At 39.5% G+C, this 22,815-nt stretch overlaps 1 protein-coding gene across 4 annotated transcripts in view; it reads left to right on the top strand.

Moving 5' to 3' along the window:
- The window catches only part of LOC128738104 (venom metalloproteinase 3), a 373,270-nt gene that overhangs the window by 181,138 nt on the left and 169,317 nt on the right, over window positions 1-22,815 (top strand). For all 4 annotated transcript variants that reach the window (XM_053832958.1, XM_053832957.1, XM_053832959.1 and 1 more), the window contains one exon: window positions 17,690-17,791. In XM_053832958.1, the coding sequence (XP_053688933.1) occupies window positions 17,690-17,791 (102 nt within the window). The remainder of the gene's footprint in view (window positions 1-17,689; window positions 17,792-22,815) is intronic.

The raw sequence follows: 22,815 nt of genomic DNA, 5'->3' as shown, positions 1-22,815 counted from the left end.
AGGATATGCTGATTTGCAATCGGACTTGGTATGACATGTTATTTCGCGATTTATCACTTGGTTGAAAAGTACTTGTCGTTGATAAGTTGAACTCACCGGAGTACGGAGTACGCAGTACGGCTGGAAAAATAAAATCTTTGAATATCTAATTTATATGCGGCCGTTTCGGAAGAACTGGCTTGATTGTGCGGTACACAAAACAGTTGCCACACCGCAAGCTTTAATAATATATGTAATAGGTACCGCAAATTAAGTGTAACAAAACTGTCCAACGCGAGGGATTTATAGATGCTTCCAGTGCGAAGTGACAGGCGTCTACCGACCGACCTACTCTATCCAGTAATAGCCGGATCGGATATCGCTCATTTTTCAATTGAGCAATAAAAATAAACCTGTTCTATCGGAGAACAGAAGGTACCGAAAGGAAGCTAGCTGGAAACTTTGTTAGTTCAGTGATTGTTTCGATGCCGTATTTGGATTGAAATTAATGGTTTCGTTGATAATTCTGGCTGATTTTCGCCAAAGGTCATTTGTTTTGGTATTGTAAGAGATAACGATTTGCCTTTTATGGTAAGGGCATTTACCCAAAAAGCTGCTGGAGACAGATATGCTATTTTGTAAATCTTATTCTCGTTGTTTATCTATTTAATTTTTTACATCGATCCGCTACAAAACCGACCTTGTCAAATAAATCAAACCGGGTAGGTGCCATATGCTGCACCAGGGCTTAAAATATTCATAGTCACATCGTTGAAATTTTCCGATTATTAAATAGCCTACACAATGCCGAACAATTGCTTTTGAATAAAAATTGCTTCGATTTATTATCCGCGAATTGTGGTACACTACTTTAACCGAGGCTGGCATCGACACCGAATGTTGTTTATAACGGAGTGTTTTGGATGCAATTTAGCCAGGTAGCGATACGAGTCAGTGCCAAAAGGAGGGCAGAGATCGTGAAGAGTTAGACCAACTATTTCGAGCTAAAGGGTGTCCCACATCAAAATGCACCACTGAAAAACGCTGTAGAAAATTATCTATTTGATCGATCCTTTTCAAAACTTCAGACAACAAAATATAACCCATTAGTAAGCTTTTGGCATATTTGTTTCATTCAACTTCAATCCTATAACCGTATGCTCACTGAAAAAGTTTTGAACAACCTAGCAGCGGCTTCATCCGTACGGAAATCCACTTTTTCTTCATGTTTTCCTCAGACTTGACCTCCTTGGGATGCTTCCGTAGTGCCTGATTCATAATAGCCTAGTATTTTTCGATGGACCTTAGCTCCGGAGCGTTGGAAGCGTTCATCTCCTTGGGTACGACGGTGACTCTGTTGGTTTCGTACCATTCCAATATATCCTTTGAATATTGGCATGAAGGTAGATCCGGCCAGAAGATCGTAGGGCCTTCGACAGAGAAGGCAGATGTTTCTGTAAACATTCCTTGATGCAGATCTGCCCGTTTACAATCCCGGTAGTCACGAACGACGCACTCCGTCGTCGTTTGACGTAGGTCTCATCATTCATGCTGAGAGAATTGAGGATTTTCCAGATGTTTGCGCAAAATAAATTCGCGACGTTGCTTTTCGGTGACGTCATTTTTTCCAATTTTCGAAAAACTGACCGCGATAAAAATAGAGTGTAAACAATACACTCTAAACTACTTCTACTCAAATTTTCCAGAGAAAATACCCAATGGGTAATTTTCTACAGCGTTTCTTCCGTGGTGCAATTTGATGTGGGACACCCTTTAGTGAATCGCGCAAATTTTACGAGAAGATAAACTAAACTCGTAATGGCTGCACACCGAAACCTGACATATGTACGGTCGACGAAAATCACAAACGAGCGCGAGGTGGTCGTCAGGTTGAAGCAGTTCTTCGACGAACACCTCGATGACGAAATTGCAAAGGGAAGTGGAACGGAAGTTAACATAGGAGTGCCCATGGAAGATAGTAATGTCGCAGCACCTCACCTGATTTCCAAGAAGTCAAACAAGAAATCGGGTTGCTGAAGACTAATAAAGCCGCTAGTGAGGCATAGTGAGAGCTCTGTAGACCAGGCCAAAAACCGCGGGCAATAGCTGGGTCACTTCCAAGATTTGGGAGGAGAAGAAGCTACTGGAGGAATGGATTAAAGGGGTGGTTTGTTCCATCCACAAAAAGGATGATCGGCTCGACTGATGAAACTATCGCGGCATATAACGGTGGTAAACGCCGTCTGCTAGGTATTGTCCCAAATCCTATTACGTACAGTACAACGGTGGTACAACGTGCCCACGCATCAAATTTTTATTGATTTCAAAGCAGCGTCGGATACAGATGATTAAGACCTGCCCAGTGTTGCCAAGCCCGCACTCGTGTGGTCTAGTTTTCTCACACACGCGTACTCATTCTAACGAATAACCCGGCATAAGTATCTCTTTAAAACTCCCGCTTTTATTTCATCATGCAGTGTAACGAGTTTTTGCGGGTATGTGTTTAGCTAACAGCTACAGTTGTCGCTCGTCGTTCGTCGTTGTAGCCCGATCTGCTGATGCCGATTACATTACACGCGAGGGCTCGCGCTCTCGCCCGTGAGTAGAATCGAGGGTGAAGATGAAGAAGAAGAAGAAAAAGTGATACAAAATTTGTATCTCAGTGCGCCACTAGCCTCACGGGCGTTTGATTCCCCCTGAATTTTTTGCCTCGGGAAGAATCTATGCAGGAAAGCGATGTGAGGATGAGTGTGCGCGAGTGTATGCGTAGCAAACTGCCTTACACAACACCGGCGGCTGTGTCTGCTACGCCTCCGTGTGCGGCGTAAATGTTTAATGCTATTTATTTCGTACTCTTTCGCGTGTGAGTAGGCATGGTTAACTTCTCGCTCGATTCGCAACATTGGTCCTGCCATGGCAGTTAAATGCGAGAACACGGTTTACCGGATAAACTGACGCAATGATGTGCTTTGTGCGCGTCTCGGAGACATTATTGACTAGAATACGAAACCTGAAATTAAATTAAAAAGAAAACTTTCTAATTAAATTTTAATATGTATATTTGTTCTTGACAGATACGTATTTCGCCTACAACTTGCAGGCTCCATCAGTTTCGAACTAGTTCAAAAACAGACACTGATGAAACCTGCAAGTCGTAGGCGAAATAAATGTCTGTATCGAACTAGTTCGAAAACAGACACTGATGAAGCCTGCAAGTCGTAGGCGTAATACGTATCTGTCAAGAATCAATATAGGTAGTAGAATTTAAGTGGAAGGTTATTTTTTTAATTTAATTTCAGGAAATTATTAAGCTTCTTCGAGATGCTACGGCCATCGAAATGAGAAGCACGATTTTCACCAAGGGTAACCAAGGGTAGGCTTTGCAGATGACTTTGATATTATAGCCAGGAGCTTTGCGACGGTGGAGGCTATCTACACCAAAATGAAAGCGGAATCTAAGAGGATTGGGCTGAAAATAAATGCGTTAAAGACCAAATACATGTGACGAAGAGGCTCAAAGGAAACGAACCCCCCCCCCCCCCCCCACGGACGGTTAACGACGATGAACTATAAGTGGTAGATGAGTTCGTGTATTTAGAATTGCTGCGAACAACAACATTTATTTCCATTTATTTAGGATTGCTGCTAACAACAACACTAGCAAGGCGATTCAGCGGCGCATACATGCTGAAAATCGGGCCTACGTTGCCATTCGCAAAACGCTACGATCCGGAAATATACGCCGCCGTATGGAGCTAACTATGTACTATCCCCTTATTGCATTAGCAGTTCTTTATGAACTTAAAGCCGTGACGTTGCGCACGGAGAACATACGCGCCCTTGCCGTGATCAAGCGCAAGATACTGCGGATGATATATGGCGAAGAGTGGCGAAGGAGTATGAATTACGGTGCTTGCTAGAAGAGTCAGTAGGATCGTTACACTGGCCCCGTAATTTTCCTGTACTTTATCAGCCGGCTGTGAAGTCTGTCAATAAAGAAGGGTAATGTCTAATGACGGTTTAAGCCCACGGCTTTGCTTAGGAGTATGAATTATGAGCAACATGCACTGCTAGGAAAGATTCCCATCGTACATCTGGCGAAAGTCGGTAGGATACGATGGGCCGGCAATACGATCCGGCCGGCTCTAGGCTGCTGATAACATGGTCGATCTTTGTTTCCATCAAATTATGAGAACTTATGTAGGAATTTATGCTGGAAGAAAGCCATGTTCTTGGAGGCGGCAAAGCCGATAAGTTTAGGGCTCATTTCGTTGGTCAATTGCTGTGCACTCCAATCACCGGTTTGTATTCCACCTCTTGGACGATCTGACCATTAAAATCGTTGATGATGATCTTCATGTCATGTTTTAGGCAGTGATCGTTCACTCTCGAACTGCGTGTAGAATTCCCCGTTATCCTCATCTGAACTTTCAAGGTGAGGGTTCTGTATGCTGATGATGCTATGTTGAAGAAACGGTCCTTGATCTTCTTCTTCTTCTCTTCTTAAGTGGCTCGTCGCCCTAAGACAAAGCCTGTAGAACAACGTTTCTCCAATTAACATGGTTGTGGGCTACCGCTCTCCAATTCTTCGGACACCGAGTACTCTCCGCCAGATCACGATCCAGTTAGTCTAGTTTCTACTGGATTTGAGGCAAACACCATCTTTACAGGGTTTCTTGCAACATTCCCTACCCATCGTATCTATCCAGCTTTAGCCAGCTTTAGGATACTGGGTTCGCCATAGAGCTATGCGAGTTCATGGTTCATGCTCCGCCTCCATACTCCGTTCTCCTGTACGCCGCAGAAGAGTGTTCTTAGCACTCGTCTTTCGTAAACTCTGAGCACTGGCAGGTTCTCCTCGCGCATTGTCCATGTTTCATACTCGTAGAGAACAACGGGTCCAATAAGCGTCTTGTTCATGGTACACTTTGTACGGGAGCTTAGCTAAGGGAGCTTAAATCTCATGGCTGGTATCATTGTCCACCGTTACCTGTGACCCAACTCATCGCCCACAACTACTGCCCAAACGGTGTCGGTTGGCCTCGATTCCGCTGGCCAGCATGTACTTTGTTTTAGATGTATTTACCTTTAATCCAATCTTTTCTCCTTCGCCCTTTAGTCTGGTGTACTGTTCAGCCACCGCCTCAGTTCTGCCGATAATATCCATGTGATCGGCAAATCAGACGAATTGAGTAGATTTGTTGAAGATCGTGCCCGCGTGTTGATATCCGCACAGTTCATAACACCTTGTAGCACTATGTTGAACAGCAGGTATAAGAGACGCAGGCACCTTGACGAAGCATGTGTGATTCAAATGAACTTGTCAATCCACCCGAAATCCGAACACAGCACTGTGTACCATCCATTGTTGATTGAATCAGTTTGATGTGCTTCCTGGGGAAACTGTTCTCGTCGATGATAAATACAAGATATTCTTTTCTAAGCCAATTTTTATTTAAGTAGTGTTCATTGAGCACCTTTACGACATATTTAGTGGAAGCCCCCCCATTTTGTGCTTTATGCGAGCTTGAGCCGTTTCTCAAAAGAATCACACGCGGCACGCACCTGGTCCATGGTCATCCCGTTCCAGATCTTGGAAATGAGCTTCTTAAATTGGTCCTTAGTGCTCACTTTATGTTCGCTCTGCTTGGCCAGCATGTAGGGCCATACATAAAACTCCAGAGAATTAAGATCCGGGGAGCTGTGAGGCCACAAAGTCTTAACAAGAAAATCAGTAAAATATTCCCGACTCCACGTTTGAATGATATTCGCCGTGTGGGCCGGTGCGCCGTCATGTTGATAGACGTAATGATCTTTTCAATAGAGGTCACGAAGTGCCGGGGCCACAACCTTCTCCAGAACCTCGGTCTTATTGTACACGGCGTTGATTTTCACGTTTTTCTCGATAAACACCAGTGGAAGCTTCCCACGCTTGGATACGGTCCCCCAAACCATCACCGATGCGGCGCTTTGGAACCGCGGGATGTTTATGTTGGACGGGGCGATGCTGGCCAACGTCGGCGTCCATGGTCGATCATTTTGGACATTGTGCGGCTGTTGCAAGACGAAGAGTTTCTCATCAGAAAACAAGAACTTCTGATCAGCGTGCCGCGAAAGTACCAGTTATGCTCTGTCCATCCTCTTCTTCGTTGTAGCCTCCGTTACCCCGTGAACCTTGCGTTTCTTGTACAGCTAGTATCCCAGGTCCTTCGCCATGATGGTGTGCGCAGTCCCGATGGACACATCCAGGTCAACAGCGGTCTTCCGGATCGAGCGGTTCATTTTTCGACGAACCCGCTCCCTCTCACAAACAAATAACGCGTCGGTTAGCCTATATATATAAGGCTAAAGCTGACACCAATACCAATACACAGAGTGCACATGATGCACACTTACACAACGATGAAAAGTTGTATTCGAACTTATTGAACACCATGTATATTCCCGGCCCTTTTGTAGGATCTGCCGCAGTGTAAATATTTGATCCGTTGTAGACCGACCTTAGGCGAAGCCGGCTTGATAAGTTCCCATAAATCTATTCGCAATTGGTGATAGTCTTCGGAAAATGTATTGGAACAGCACCTTATAGGCAGTATTGAGAACGGTAATCGTTCGATAGTTCTCACAGTTCAATTTGTCGCCCTTTTTTATAGATCGGGCAGAGAACCCCATCTTTCCATTCCTCCGGCAGCTGTTCAGTATCACAAAATTTCCAAATACAATTAGCTGGTGCATACGGCTTAACTGCCAGCTTTTCTGGTCCTATTTTAATAAGCTCCGCTCCGATGCCATCTCTCCCATCTGATTTACTGTTCTTTAGCTTCATGATGACCTCCTTAACTTCGCCTATCGTTAGGGCTGGCATGTCTTCCCCGTTTGTTGCACCTTCGAAATCGCTTTCCCCGCCGACATGGTTCTCCGCCTGGGCGCCATTCAGGTGTTCGTCGAAGTGCTGCTTCCACCTATCGGTCACCTCCCGATCGTCCGTCAGAAAACTGCAAATCTTATCCCGACACATTTCGGCTTGTGGCACAGAGCGTTTGCAGGATCCAGTCAGTTTCTGGCGTTTTTTCTCCCGGAAGATTTGGTTTCTCTGCAGCTTCTGCTTGTGCCTTTCCAAGTTCTGGCGTGGCACTGCGTTTCTTACCCACCCGCACAGCGTTCTCCTCATCCATCACCCTTCTACATTCATCGTCAAACCAATCCGGTCTTTGAGTCTGAATATTCGAGAACTATCTGACTACCACCTAATAACCCGTTTCCGGCTCGTGTGTAGTGCTGCAGCTTTGACAGAGGGTATGACCACCCTGACCGTACATACCGTGAAGCTCTTCCAGCGTACCTTCTGTAGCGATAAGACCTGAAACTTGAGCGTGTTCAATATGTACGTTAGTCTATTCTGGTTCTGGTTCTGGTTCCGATTCAAATTTTCTTGTTCTTATTGATTTTTATCGTGTCGGTTTGCAAGATCGTCGGCATCTCCAGAGGACAATCGTGCACAACACTGTTTACAGGTTTGCACTTTTGTCCTTGTGCCAGGACGATGATCGGCAGATCTTAACATTAAGAACAGACGCTGCTTGGAACGTTCCCTAACATGAAGAGCAGACGTTCGGGAACTCAAAAGAACGCCCCTATCTGACTGCATACGACCAATTTAGTTATCCGAATGCCCGTACTTTGGTCTTATCCACACCCATTAGGTTTTCCTTGACCTCGGAATCCACTTGTTTTGCATGAATATTTACCCAAGCTTTCTTCATTTTTTCAACTGTTTTGACTACGTAGTATGGTCTCGACTTGTTTTGACTACTTCAGGACGTTTCAGAAGATTCTGCTTCATAATAACTCAGTATTTCTCGATTGTCCGTAGCTCCGGTGTATCCCCCAATTTAAATCTTCCGGTACGAAATCGACAGTATTTGCCTTATTCCACTCCAGCACGTCGTTCCGTCGTAACGGTATGAAGCCAAATGGAGCAAAAAAACCGTAGGACAGTTGCGAGATTTCAGAAGAAGATGACGTCGCTTTTGGAGACACTCTTTCAAATACAACTGCCCTGCATACAAATACAATTCCTTGCCAAATAACCGATTTATTAGCAAGCTTCCACATCTTCCGCTTTCGGAGGTCCTCTGGAACATCAAACTTATCCTTGGCAATCAAATACTGGTTCCCCGAAATCTGGTTGAAGTCCGTTTTCACGTAAGTCTCGTCGTCTATAACGCAGTAGTGTGGTTTTGTCAGGTTTTCGGTCGTATAAGTTCCGGGAACGGCTTTTCGAGACTCTGTTTTTCATCACGATTTGAAACCATTTGAACTTTACACGTACGTAATCTAGCTCAAGTTTTCGCCTTTCGTGCACGAAACTTTTGCTCAGTTTCAGTTTTTTGCCACATCTCGAACGGAGAAGTTTGGTTTACAATTGAAGCGGCCAACGACACGCTTGTCATCTTTAATCCTTTTACCGAGAGCACGATGTAATAGATTCTTATTTTCTACGTACTAGAAACAATCCCCATTGAACTTTCTCCATACAAAATTTCAACTGATTTTACCCGACGGCTCAAATTTTGAAACAATTTGAATGTGTTGCAATTTTATTGTGCCGTTAAGACGAACTTACCACTGGCACACTTGGCACAAATCATCCACACGTTTGTAAGGAACGTGCTGCTCCAGCCAAAGATGCTGAAAATTTGAGCGGACGGCGATAGAAAGTAGTCATAGTGTATTGTATTGCCCAGAGGTACGTCTCGTGAACTATACCACCGAGAGTGTTCTATAAAGTTCAAAACGCGGAAGTACAATAGCGCAAAACATTGCAAAAATTGGAAACAGCTTTCCGGGAGGCACATGCTGCATGTCTTAAACAGCGAAACCAGCCGCAGGCTGGCTTCAAACCAACCGAACGAACGATAACAGGTGAGTCGCCAGCCAAAGGTTAGTGGGCGTACTTCGGTCGGTCGGTTGGCCAGATTAGCTGGCTCTAACTCGACGATAATTGAAAGCCTATTACGCGATATACTTTTACTTTCTTCGACTGTCGACGATCTTGGATTATATCGGCGCGCGCTGCTGTCGAGAAATGCTAACCTCCGAGGGCAGTTAATTTTATGGGCCACTCCATGGCAGCGCCAGCGGTGGCGGCAACGATGTTGCCGTAAAGTTTCGGAACAATCTTATGTGCCTGCCAGCCAGCCAGCCAGCCAGCCAACTCTACTGCGCCCCGGTTCGTTTTTCGGTCGACCCACACTTTGTTTCGATTTCTTCCGGTCTTTTGTCTGCGTTCAGGCGAGCTAGTTCGAAAGGCAAAACCGCAATCAGCAGCATTGGAGGTACCGAAAAGTGAAATAGTTTTACGCTAGTCATAAGCCATTGCTACATTTCTTATACGACCTGCCAGAGTGCCAGCTAATCGATGGTTCAACCAAACACACCGTGCCGCAATGATCCCGTTATAATGAAGGGTCTCTGTTTCAATTCCGTCGGCGATTATGTAATCCATTCGAATACGCCGCTGGTACCGTGGAACAGTTGGTTAAACGAGTAAAACCATTTCCCTTTCTAGCAGCATCCCATTAATCATCATTTTCATTAGAACTTTGAACCTTTCCCGGCAGTGCTGTCGGTGATTTTGGTGATCAGCATTCAGGTTCATGGTTCGTAATCAGTAAATTACTAATTATATTTACAATTTCATAGAATACCAACAAAAGTAAATTTGGAATGTGGATTCTAGGAATTTTTTCAAGTTATTTTTAAGTATTTTATAAAAAAAGTTTATAAATATTTAAATTTTTACAACAACCTTGGGAATAAAGTAAAACCATAAACAATTTAAACAGTTATGAATATAGCAATCATTATTTTAAATGTCTAATATTAATTTTTTATTGGTTTTAATAAAATACACTTTATTGCTCGAATAATTTTTACTGTGCACGTAATTGCTGCGTTCGTCGCTTGTGAGGCGGTGTGTGTGCGGCGTTCAAGTCGTTTGTATCCACAAACGATGTAACGCTCGACAAACACGGACTTAGGTTATATGTAATTTCTCCACAGTCAGCTAATTGTTACCGTTGGTTTTGTTTTCTCAGGCGCTAGCGCAGTTCATTTATCTTAATCTATGTCAATCGTCATTAACTTAGCAAACGATGGAATAATGGTTCGTGAGGTAAAATGTGATGAGCAATTTCCTGCCCACCAGTAAATGCGTGGAAATGGAAATGTATCTAATAAAAATTAAGAATAACATTGTGAGGTGATTGATCTTTAGCCATAATCATAATTATAAGCATTTAGGATTCATTCCAGAGCAACTGACGGAATGATTGGGGATCGCCGATTTTAATCAGTAGAATATAAATGAGTTTAAATACAGTATTTTGTTCATATTTTCCGAATCTTTTGATATGAACAGACAGAGAGACGACAAAAAGACGACGAACATGAGTAAAGGAAAAAAATGGCAAAACACGACGTGAAATACAGCAAATAGAAGACAAAAGACGACGAAAACCTGGTGTAAAGACAACAAACAAGTGAAGAAAAACTACGATATTACAACGAAAATAAAAAGAAAGAGAATGAAAAAATACGAAAATACCCCAAAACAACAACAAAACCAACACAGAAATCAAGAAAAAAACGACAAAAAGACGTTTAAGAACGTCAAAACGTACAAAAAAGATGACAGATAAAAATAATGAATATTCGATAGTAATACGGCGAAAAACGCTAAAAAGACAATAATTTTGTTGGCAGTAAAATGACTAAAAATGGCAAAAAACTAATAAAAAACTATCGATGGAACAAAAACAAAAGGTAATAGAAAAATGACAAAAAACCAAGAAAAAACGATAAAAGGACGTCAAACTGCAACAAAAACGACGACGAAAACGGCAAGAAGCCACCGAAGAAAGCAACAAATATTGACAAAAACAGAGCTAAAGAAACGACTAACAGACGATGCAAATACGACGCAAATATAGCAAAAATACTAAGGAAAGATGACAAAAATACGACAAATTCGAAGAAAAGACAACAATGTACGATGACGAAAAGATGACAGAATAACGACGAAAACACGGCAAATAGATCACGAAGAGACGGCGAACAAACTGCGAAAAAGCCGCGGAAATATAATGAAAAAACTGCCAGACAAGAAACTAAAAATTCATAAAAGACAATAAAACAACGAAAAGATCATAAGTAAATGCAGAAAAGCCGACGAAAAGTTGATACAAAGACTGTTTAGCAGCGATAAGAAATGCAAAACAAGGGCTACAAATGACAACAAAAACGCCTTCAAGAACAACCAAAAAGGCCGAACAAAGACAAAAAGATAACTAAAAAATTCCGAAAGACAGATATTAAAAAGAACAAAAAACGGCTAATAGATGTTAAAAAGACAACATTAACATGACTAGAAAGATGACTGCAAAAGACGAAGAACTAAATGACAGAAAACGAAAAATGAAAGATGAAAAATTAGAGATGAAAGATCGGAAAACAGAACGGGAATGTTAAAAGATTAATAGCGAAAGTCGAGGCTAAGTGTTCTTGAATGATTTAGGTCATATCTCAAATGAGTGATGAACTGATTTGATTCAAAAAACATTGATTTCCATCATAGGTATGAAACAAATCACCATTATTTCATAGGTATGAAACAAATGCGATAGAGTAGGGCGGGGCATAAGTGCGATGTTTGAAGTTGTCATCAATTTTCGTTTGATATAAAGAAGGACAACAACAAAATTTATTTTAAATGGTACAAAAACTCAATGTCTTCACATTCAACTCAAAATCATCTGGAATAATAGTGTTATGCAAAATAAATACTTCATTCTTTTGATCAAGTGCCGATTCGCACTTTTACCCCAACTAGCGGGGCTAAAGTGCGAAGCTCAGTTCCGTGAAATTAGCACAGCAGTAGCTAACAAAACCATATTATCTACAATCTGCGATATCACAATTTACACCTTTCTTATTTTGCGCTGGTGTATTGCAGCCTCCGTCAGATCGAAACTTTTACAAACGTTTGTTGTTTGTTTCATCAGCAGAAAACATTGTTTTCCTTCGGCCAACATCTGTAGAGCACACAATTTTCTGCAGATCTTCCACTTCTGGTAGCTGTTAGTTATATAGTGCCTAAAGCTTTACAGTAATGTTCCGATTTTGTCAGCTCCCGATTTTGTCTACCTCCGATTTTGTCTACCCCCGACTTTATCAGCTTTTTATCCCAATTTGTCAGCCTATAAATTTTGATTAATTTTTGTGCTTTCAAACATGATTTATAAAAATTTTCATCCTGCTTAAAATTATTCTGGTTCTCTGGGAAGATATTTGAATAAAATTCGGGGTCAAAATTAGGATATTTTAATAGTAAAAGTTCTACAGTTCCTAAACAAGCAAAGATGGAGGTATGCTATATTCAGCAATGTTGTATATTTATACTATTTGTACAACTTTGTTAAACAAGAAAAAGTCACACAACGACTACAAAAACAGCTAGAATTGAAAAACTGATTTTAACTGTTTTTCATTCTTGAGAAATAGGAGTTTTCTATCTTTACTGAAGAGATAGAAGGTTACTGTCTTCAGTAAAATTGCTTGTAATAATATGCTGTAAAACTTTGCAGAATACATCAATGTGTTATATTGAAACTGAAGAAAAATAAATTTTTATTGCAATTTTAGGAGGATTCCGCTGGACGATAGAACTTTTAATTTCAAGAAACTTTTCCAAAGGTTCCATAAACCTAAAACCTAGTTTTCCTGCTCAAAGCTAATACGCAACAAAAAGGGTTCAACCAGTGTGCTGTGCCCGATTCATTGAGCTTTCGGTTGACCAATTTAGGGGTTAAAATTTAATTTTTAGTTGAAGTCTTCGATATTGAAGTCAAGGACTTAAATCTTGAAGGCAAGGTCTTAAATCTTGAATTTTGAAAAAAAAATCTAAAAAAATTCCCGATTTTGTCAGTTTTCCCATTTTGTTAGCCCAAAATTCACTGACAAAATCGGAACATTACTGTATATAATTAACTATACATTTTTGCCTCGTCCATGAATTGCACTTTTGCCCCGTCCGTGAATCGTACTTTTACCCCGCTAGACGCTTGACAGAGTTTGATTGAATTATGGAAAAGCGAAATATGTTTTGTAAATTCTTTTCACCGTATTTTCAAAACATATATGTGAGAGATGTAAAACGTTGCTACAAATTTTCAACAAGTGATATCCTCCTGTTGATATCGTATTTGCCGTAGAACGAAAAATTACATCAAAACCGCCCTAAAATAACATTTGCACATAACTCAGCAACTATGCTTCGTAAGCAACCAAAGTTTACGTTAGATTCAAGCTGTCAAAGTAGTCACCCATCCATGCCAAAGTAGTCACTTTACTCGGAATCTGCACCGATAAATCATTGTATAGCACTTTTACCCCTCCTTACTCTAAAGAGTGTTCACAAGCTGAGGCAGAATTCGTGTGAAAAAAACTTTAGTTTCTGTTATTACGTTCCTCTTGTGGTTTTTATGACCAATTTCGGCTGAATAAAACGGCTAATACAACTATGGTGTTCCACCATAACCTTCTGATGCCCGCTATAAAACTGCCTTCCGACCAAGGGGCTCACTCTTCAGAAGGTTTTCATTATCTCTTTAAGACCAGGCTATAAGATTAAGTAGTCTTATCACTCGCTGCAGAAAGCAGTAATAAAACTAATTGTGCTTTTGGCTGCTTGAAAGTCCCATAATTTCATAAAGCTTTCCGCTTCAAAGCTATAAAGTATATAGCTTACTCTGTTAAAAAGCTCAATCATTCCATCAGCTTTATTAACTTGAAGATACATCCGTGAGCAGAGAAGTTAAAGTTTCACTGACAGATCATCCTAATCAATTTGGTTTATAGCGACCATAATACAATATCCCATAGAATAATCAATAAATTTTCAGCAGTTTTCGTTGGTTTGCAGCATATACGCATTAAATTTTGTCGTGAATATTGATCGATAACTGGATAAAATCAATCAGTTTTAAAAGCAATCGTAATAACATGAATTTTGATTGGTGTGCCATATTGTGTTGGTACCCTGCACGTGTGGTAAGTTTGTAAGAGACATGGTACAATAGCAGTTTTATTATGGTTTTATGGCTAGCTATGAGTGTTTTTTGACTCGCATCCTCTTGTTATTACGTAATACCAGAATAAAACTAGAGCTAATGATTAATACCGCAATAAAACCTTTATAAAATTCGTGTTAAACCCAGTAGCTTTATACTTGTTAATTGGGAAATGTCGATTAAACTTTTAATTAAACTAAAATTTGATTAAATTGTGCTTCTCTCTTAATTTTCATACAAAATTGTAGCCTTTGCTATGATTATAAAAACACGGATGATAAAACTATGAATTTTTCTTCAGCAAAGTCTGGCAACGATGTTTTTGGGACTCAAAAATCTATTACTTTTTTTCTGAAATCGAAGTAAAGGAAATTGCAGGTGCATAAGATTGTCGTACCGGGCCCGGGAAGCAAAAGTGTGCTTTCATGTGATTGGTTGATTCGTTATTTCTTGACAGTACCTGATATTTATATTTCTTTCGATAGTGACCTTACCAATAGGACACCATACGAACCAAAAGTAACGACTTTTCAAGAGATGGCGCTTTTCTAGCGGTAGGAAAATCAAAATTTCTCATTTATCTATGTTTAACTACCTAAAAACCAATCACTGATCACATTTTATTTGTGGTACAGTTACTCTGTTATACTTAATTTTCATGACTTCTGTCTAATTTTGATAAAAAACAAACTTTTCTTATTCATCCGGGAGCTCGGAAAAGTGATTTGATACCGTACGAGAGCGAGGAGCTGAATATGTTTGCGACATGTCAAATCGAAAAAAATAAAATTCGCAACATTAACGCAATAAATAAAAACAATGTTTACCAACTATTTATAGGCAAACATTATATTGCGATTATCGATAAACACAAAAGAAACTGAGATGCATGAGAGGGTAATATTGCTGCGTTGAGTAAATTTATTGTCGCGCAAAATTGGGCTGTTTCCGAAATGTACAATATGCGTTACTAAGTAACGACATCTGTTGTATTCAACAGGGAAACATTGATAGCTTCAAGCATACTCTCACGCATGGCGCATGATGAAACACTAGCGCTAACTTCTGTTATTTAGTATCAGAAACTAGAGGCGGTGTCATATTCCTATTTATGTTCTCTCTATCAATCAATGCACAGAAATTTTTGACGTAGGACTACGTCTTACGACAAGTTTTGAGATAGGGTGTCAATCCAAAAAATCGAAAAATGCGAGCGTCACGAAAAATGATAGATTTTGAGCGCTAATAGCTCAGCGGTTTTCCGATCGATTTTCAATATTCTTACACCAATCGATCGGAAAATCTTCTAAGAATTGACCCAAATGAAGAAAAGTATGGTTTCTTGATGTTGAACTATTGAAAAATTGAAAATAATGAAGCTATGTTTTACCAGAATTCTCGCTTCGTGATCGGTTGGAAGATTCTTTACGATGATCTAAACCTATACCAATTTGATATCTGTGCTTGGGAAGTAAGCCAGTACAAGTGTCAAAATCTCCTCGTTTCAACAAGATTTCTTAACACCGCGGTTCAACCTAGACCATTTTGATGTCCTTGCTTGGGAAGTACGTCAGAGAGAGAGAGAGAGTGACAAAGCCCCCTCGTGCCAACAGATTTCTTACGAACGCGATTAAACCTAGTCCAATTTGATGTCTGTGTTAGGGAAGTGTGCCAGAAAAAATGACACAAGTTAGTTGTCGCAACAGATCGCAAATTCTTTATTGCGAGACGTTTAAACCTAGGCGAATTTGATATCTGTGTTGGAAAAATGTGCTACAGCTGTAGTGTTCGGTTATAATACGACTCTGTATGAATACGCATTACGCATGCTTGCCGTTTCATTAGAAGTGTAGTGAAAAGATGTGCTGTTGATAAAATAGGATTGAATTGGTAAAATCCCTTCAACGTGGGAAACCATGGGTAATAAAAACAATCTGTAATTTCAGTAAGATAGCAGGAAAGCAATAGTTTGTGTTCAGGATTTTGTTAAATTGTTTTCAAATGCACAACCTTTAGAGAATTGAACGTATGCAATGTTACTACTTTGATAAATGTTACATACAACGCATGTAGCATGTATATATGTTGTATAAAGCATGTATACATGAAGAATCGAATGATTACAAGCATGAATACATGCTACTATCACTACAAAGAAACTTACGTAGTCCTGCGTCACCTATATATGCGGTCGTGTCTTGTACACAACCCCTCTGATTTTTTTTAATCTATTGTGGCAGATATTTCTAACTTTTGAAGTGCACCCCGATATAGAAAACAGAACCCTAGTTCTACGTTTAAATAAGTTGGAAAATCGACCGCTTGCTTGATGTAAGACTACGAATATTTTGTTTTCAATTGATTAGCATACCGAAATCGGTTTTAATCACAGCTTTAGATGGCTCCAAACTAACAAGCCACCTTAAGTGAATCGATCCTCACGATTTCAATAGTCTGTAGGCATGGTACAGTAAAGTCTACTTTTATTATATGCCTATCAAAGCATATTTAAACAATAATGTACAAAGCTTTTAAAAGTTACAAAGAATCATGCTCTCAAAAGATATAAGAAATAGTCAAGAAAGGTCTCTTCTTGTATGCCGGAAGGGCCTTATTCAAAAGCTTCAAATCATCCAACTTAATTTATGTAACTTTGATTTTTTGTCCAGTGGAAAAGTACCTTTGCACAGTTCCTTATTCGTTACAACCGAATACTGTCTTTAGTTGTCAGATGGTTGAAATTATATTTTATAAGTAAAACAAATCAGGCAAGCTGTCCTTCAAACCAGGTAGCGACAGCATCACTATAGCAGAGCATATCGTATCCACAACAGTTAATTTACCGTTTCACCACTGATCAGGGGAAGTAAACTTTATTAGGTACGTGACATTGCATCTTTCGCTGCGGAAAACTCACTGAATAGCTCCAAGTGTTTTTCTTTTTAGTTAGGTCATTCTTTGGTACCCCAATACGAAACAAGACACTGTCTACTTGTAGACAGTTGGCCTGTCGGCGCAACATGGATATCGTGGACATCGGACATGACATCTGTCACGGTCACCTCGTAGGCGGATGTATCTATTAGTATTAGCAGCCATTCGCGACCACGAGGTTCGTCGCTTAGGCTTTCGATTGCAAAAAAAAGAATATGTTGCCCTGGCGCCGTGAGACGATTTCCGTCACAACGAGCGAGCAGCAACGAGTGTTACGAAATGACAGTGCCATTTTCTCGGGATGGCATTGTGTACCCAGCTGACAAGTGAGAAAAGTGAAATGGACTGACTGCCAGAGTTGCGAGTTGTTACACGAAAGTGTGAACTGTGCACAAAAGAAGCATCAACGGCATCCTGTCATGTTGAATGACTTGTGAATTGGTTTGTAACGATGAAGTAAAAAGGATTCATGCAAAATAATGAGCTTGTTTTCTAGTTATGCATACATAGCTTCCGGTATTGATTAAAAGTTGTGTAACTCAAATTATACAATTGTTCGAAAAGTTATTTAGTTCAAACTACAAATCTACTAGAAGATTATCTAGACCTAGACTAACAATTATTTCCTTTTCTGTCATTTTCAGAATCCACAATCAGAAGACTCGTTTGGTAATATTTACCAAGATCAACAGAACGTGGCTGCAGTGTTGATGCGAAAGCATCTGGAAAGCGGCGATCTTATGATGGTAAGTCTGGCAGCTTAAAATGTGCTAAATGATGACTCAATTCAACCAAATAACCCCCAACTGCGTATTTTCCTTACCCGAAACAAGGAAGTATCTATTCTATTCTCAGATTGGGGACAATGATTCAAACTGAATGTGAAATATTTATTTTTAGCTTCCTTAACCTTCTTGCAAACTAATGACATGTTGTTGCCTGACATGCCACACGTATCTAGAACATTATCGTAGCTTTTTTTTGCTTCCACAAACGACTTACCTTGCCACTTCCGTTAGAACTCGCTTGTGATTTATTCGTCCTATTTGCATTTCTTCAGCGAGATGGTGAACAATGGGGATTTTTTGTATGGAAGGTCACTGCGGTGGTGTCAATGGACTCTACCAATTACCTTAAAAGCTGACAAGTCATGGTGAGAATAGGCCCATGTTTTATCCATCCTGAGTAGCTGCTGTATTGTTCTATTTATGCCTCAGTGATACAGTGGAATTTATGTTTCGCCAAAAAAATAAATTCAACAAGGTGATTGGGAAGCCACAACCAATTAACCTGGCTAATTAGCTCGCAAAAATCTGAAATTCTCAATATTTATTGGGTGCTCAAGTATGCTGCGGAGCAGGTGCGGAACCAAAACAATAGCGATTTTTTGAAAAATATAATTTGAGATAGCTAAAAATAAACGAACAGGAAATTTCCTTATTGTTTGAAATCAATACAGAACCAATGTGACCCGCATAGTTTCTCACGGTTATTTTTAAAAGCTATTTTAATTCGAGTAATTTAACAAGTTGCGCGGAGGAAGGTTATTCACTAACCTTCGTCAATTCACTTACCTTCATAAATATTTTCGCAATATTTGCTACGTGTCCATCAACTCATTGTTTTTCCCTAGTGTTTGCTTTTGTGCTTGAATAAATGAATAATGATACATAGTTCCTTCATTTTCGCTCAATATTGATTGTGAAAATTCACAAGCTAAACCCTTTAATTAGTAAAATTGTTGAATGTAAAGGTGGTGAGAAAGGCATTACTCAAGAATTGGCCTGAAAACAAAATGATTTGGCTTAAACCTTTTCCGGTTTAAATATAATTACCACCCATGACCTGTGTTAGCACAGTTTTGTCCATATTTTGTAGTAGAATTTAGCTTTCGTATTTGTGTGAAGTGCTTAGATTCAATTGAAAATACTCGTAAATATAATTGGAAAATGCTTAAAATCGACGCATCTGTGCTAAATATTTTTCAGCAGTAATTTTCTATTTACAATTTTAATAAAACTTTTAACAACTTTTCTCCAAATTAACCTTCTGCGGCTGAGGTGGTAGTCTGACAGACACCAGAAATCAGAAAAATGCAACAGTTGCGTTATGTATTGTATTTTTATACTAAAGTTTTCATTGTCTTCCCGACTCATATCTGCGGTCTAATTACATCCAACAGGTTGTTAAAGGTATATACTCAATTCTAAAATAATAAAAATTAGAATTTACATCATTCAATAATAGCAATTATTAAGCTAAAGTTAGGTGTCCAGCAGACTACCACGTCAGCATAATCGTTAAGATTAGGGCACCTCAGCCGCAGAAGGTTAAGAGATCGTTCTCGACATATAGGTAATAAATTATACACAGAAGTATAATTCTTTTGAAGAATTTCAATGAAATTCGAAACCCCATTTATTGTGCCCTGCTAAAATTTACATCTTTTGTCATGAAAGTAAAATAAATCATTTAGGCTGTCCACGGGGTAAATCACTTCCTGCATTAATATTGTCAATTGCAAGGAAAATTGTACCATCCAAAGTGCGATATCGCTCATAAAAGTGCTATTTTGCATTAAATCGTTTCGGTCTCTTAGGCGCACTTATTGCTGGAATATAACAAAAAAGTGCGCCGAAGATACCGAAATGATTTAATGCAAAATAGCACTTTTGAGAGCGATATCGCACTTTGGATGGTACAATTTTCATTGCAATCAGCAATATTCAATATGTGATAAATATTGATAAATATATTTACTATTTTAAATGTGTCCACCTCATCATAACAACTCTTGCCACATACTGTTATAGAGCTTTCTGACAGCTCAAGCACCCACACTAGCGAACACGAAATACGCGTGTATATACATGATATTTACCTCATTTTGGGGAACAGCTGATGCTGGAGGAGCAAACCAAAAAATAGCGATTACTAGTTGTGTTTCTCCGTTTGCCACACTGCAGAGCACATATTTCAGTCAAATGTTCCATCCTGTTCCAAATTCAAGCATATATTTTGAAAATTTGTTGGTATTTAAGCCAGCGGAAGACGAAATTCATTCTGTACCTTGGTGACAAAGGAATGCATCTCTTTTGTTTACTGTTGTTGTTTGCCTCATTTTGAAGCACCAAAACACACCTAACTGGAAAGCTCTATGGGACTTGACAGCTCAAGATCGTATTGAAAAGGTGGAAACTTTCGTAAAATATTCATCGATGCCGGTAAATATATTTAGCACCCGGGTAAAAGTATGTAAATATGCATAAATATATTTAAGATATTTATTAAATTTGAAGTGATTCGCCCCGTGAGGCTGTCTCACTTACCAGCTGCAAATTCTACGCAACTGAGCATGTCAATATTATTCTTCGAAAATATTGCGAATATGATTTCACCGAATATCAATAGAACGGCTGCTCAACTTGCTTGTTGTTGTGATTGTTCTTATTGTGGTTGTTGTTGTGGGTGTTGTTGTTGTTGTGGTTGTTGAGTTGGCTAGCAATCTTTTTACCCGCCTACAGTTGTTGTTGTACTTCTGCTTCTACACCCCCGGACATTCGGCAGGTGTACGATGGTTGGTATGTCTTACCGAAAATCGAGCCCTCGCTTCAATACACTAATGTGTTTTTTTACACGGTTTGTTTTAGTTTTTGGATTACTCAACAACGATGCATTTTAGGGACCATTTACAAACTACACTACGAATGTTGAGCCGGTCCCAAATGTATTGAGAAATAAATGAATGGTCCTTAAGTTGCCTCGTTAAAAATAATCTTAAAAACAAACCGTGTAAAAACAAGTACTTGAGTGTACACTCTTCAAAACTTTCGCCCCCCCATGGAGATGTTAAACGATGTACAGGGTAGTTCATCTGCTTGTTGCAATTTTCATCGCGAGGAGTACACTCGTTTTATGGCAGCTTTGATCAGCCACGTCCGTTGAACTAGGAATTCGTGTTCGACTGCATCGCATGCGGCCTTAAAATCCACAAAAATTTGTCGCACAAGAATTTGTTAGAATGTAAAAATATGATCCGTAGCAGCAGAAGTCGCCATGAAAAACGCCTAGTGTCGTCCTCCGAAATATTTTGCTATCGGAGAGAGACGACCTAACAAGATCTGAGAAAGTACCTTGTAGACAGCAGCGTTGGTCAGCGCAATGGTAATTACAGAATTCAAACCAACTGCCCTATCTCTAGATGGGCAAATCACTCATTCTATACATTCTCTCAATTATTTCTCCTTCCCCTAAATCGTAGAAATCATCCAATTAAGTGCCGTTACGAGTCGTTGTTCCCTGCAATGTATATGGAGTTCAACTAACAATTCCACGTGCTTATTTCGTTGCCTCACTCAAGTAACGTAAGTTTTATTACATTCCTCCAGTAGTTTTCATAACCAATTTCATAAAACTGTTCATAAAACTATGAGCTCCACCAGAACTTTTTAATGACCGCTATAAAATTGCCAGAGGCCCATTCTTCATAAAGGATTTTTATATGGCTTTTTTATGGATTATGCTTTTTGCTGCTTGATAGCTACCACCATTAGTTAATGGAGCTCTTCGCTACAAAACTATAAAGCATACAGCTTGCACTGGTAAAAATCTGAGCAGTCCACCAGTATTGCTAACCTGAAAATACATCCGAGAGCAGAAAAGTTAAAGTATTACTGTCAGATCATCCTGATCGATTTGGTTTATAGGGACCATAATAAAATATCCCATAAAATAATTAATAAATTTTCAGCGGTCTCCATTAGTTTGCAGCATATGCGCATCAAATTTTAACGTGCATATTGATATGATAGGTGGATAAACTGATGGAAAACTGATTGATAATAACTTTCTATCTGCAAAACACTTTGCTTTGATAAATTTTTGTTTGCGAGCTTAAACAAAATACTAAAAAATGGCAATACAGGGATACCTCCATATAAGACAATTAATTTTTTCAAAAAGTTGTCTTATATCGAAATTGTCTTATATCGAAACATGATTTTGCCAAACAATTTTTGGATTAGCAGTCGCTAATTTTACTCTGTGTTGTGTGTTTACGTGTTGTAAACTATTTATTATTGTTTGAGCTATTGTTTTTCACAATTTTTAGCTTTTAGGATTATTTTGAAAAAATGGATATCTCCATGGCGCCGATTTTGGAATGGAAAATTAGCTCTGGTATCGTTACCAACTATGTTAAAGGGGTGTGCTTATATCGAGATAACAATTGTTTTATATCGAATTGTCTTATATCGAGGTTGTTTTATAACGAGGTTGTCTTATATCGAGGTACCCTGTAGAGCCTCGCAGAAATGATTCTGGTGTTGAACTCTAATATTCTTCATAACAGCAGAAATAAATCTGATTGGTCAGAGTGTTACCGTTTTAATCTATGCCTATAAAAACCGATTTCTATCTGTCTGGGGAGTGGGTGTTTTTGGAGGCAAGAATTAGACCCCTCCTCTCTTTAAAAAGGGAATTATGACCCCTCTCCCCTTTAGAAGGGAGGCTTCCCTACAAATGAAATACAAATTTCCTCTTATCTCGAGAACTAATCAAGCAAATGGAACCAAATTTGGCATGGGGGGATTCTCGGAGGCAAGAATTTTTCTATGATGAATTAGGACTCCTCTCCTGTTTAGGAGGGGGGGGGGGCTCCTATACAAATGAAATACAAATTTCCTCATAACTCGAGAACTAATCAAGCAAATAAAACCAAATTTGGCATGTGGAGTGTTTTGGTGGCAGGAATTTTTTTATGATGGTTTGA

This window comes from Sabethes cyaneus, chromosome 2, assembly GCF_943734655.1.
Source record: "Sabethes cyaneus chromosome 2, idSabCyanKW18_F2, whole genome shotgun sequence".
In the NCBI taxonomy this organism is placed as follows: domain Eukaryota; kingdom Metazoa; phylum Arthropoda; class Insecta; order Diptera; family Culicidae; genus Sabethes; species Sabethes cyaneus.
Note: the sequence above shows the minus strand (reverse complement) of the source record. Positions and strands in the feature narration are given on the sequence as shown.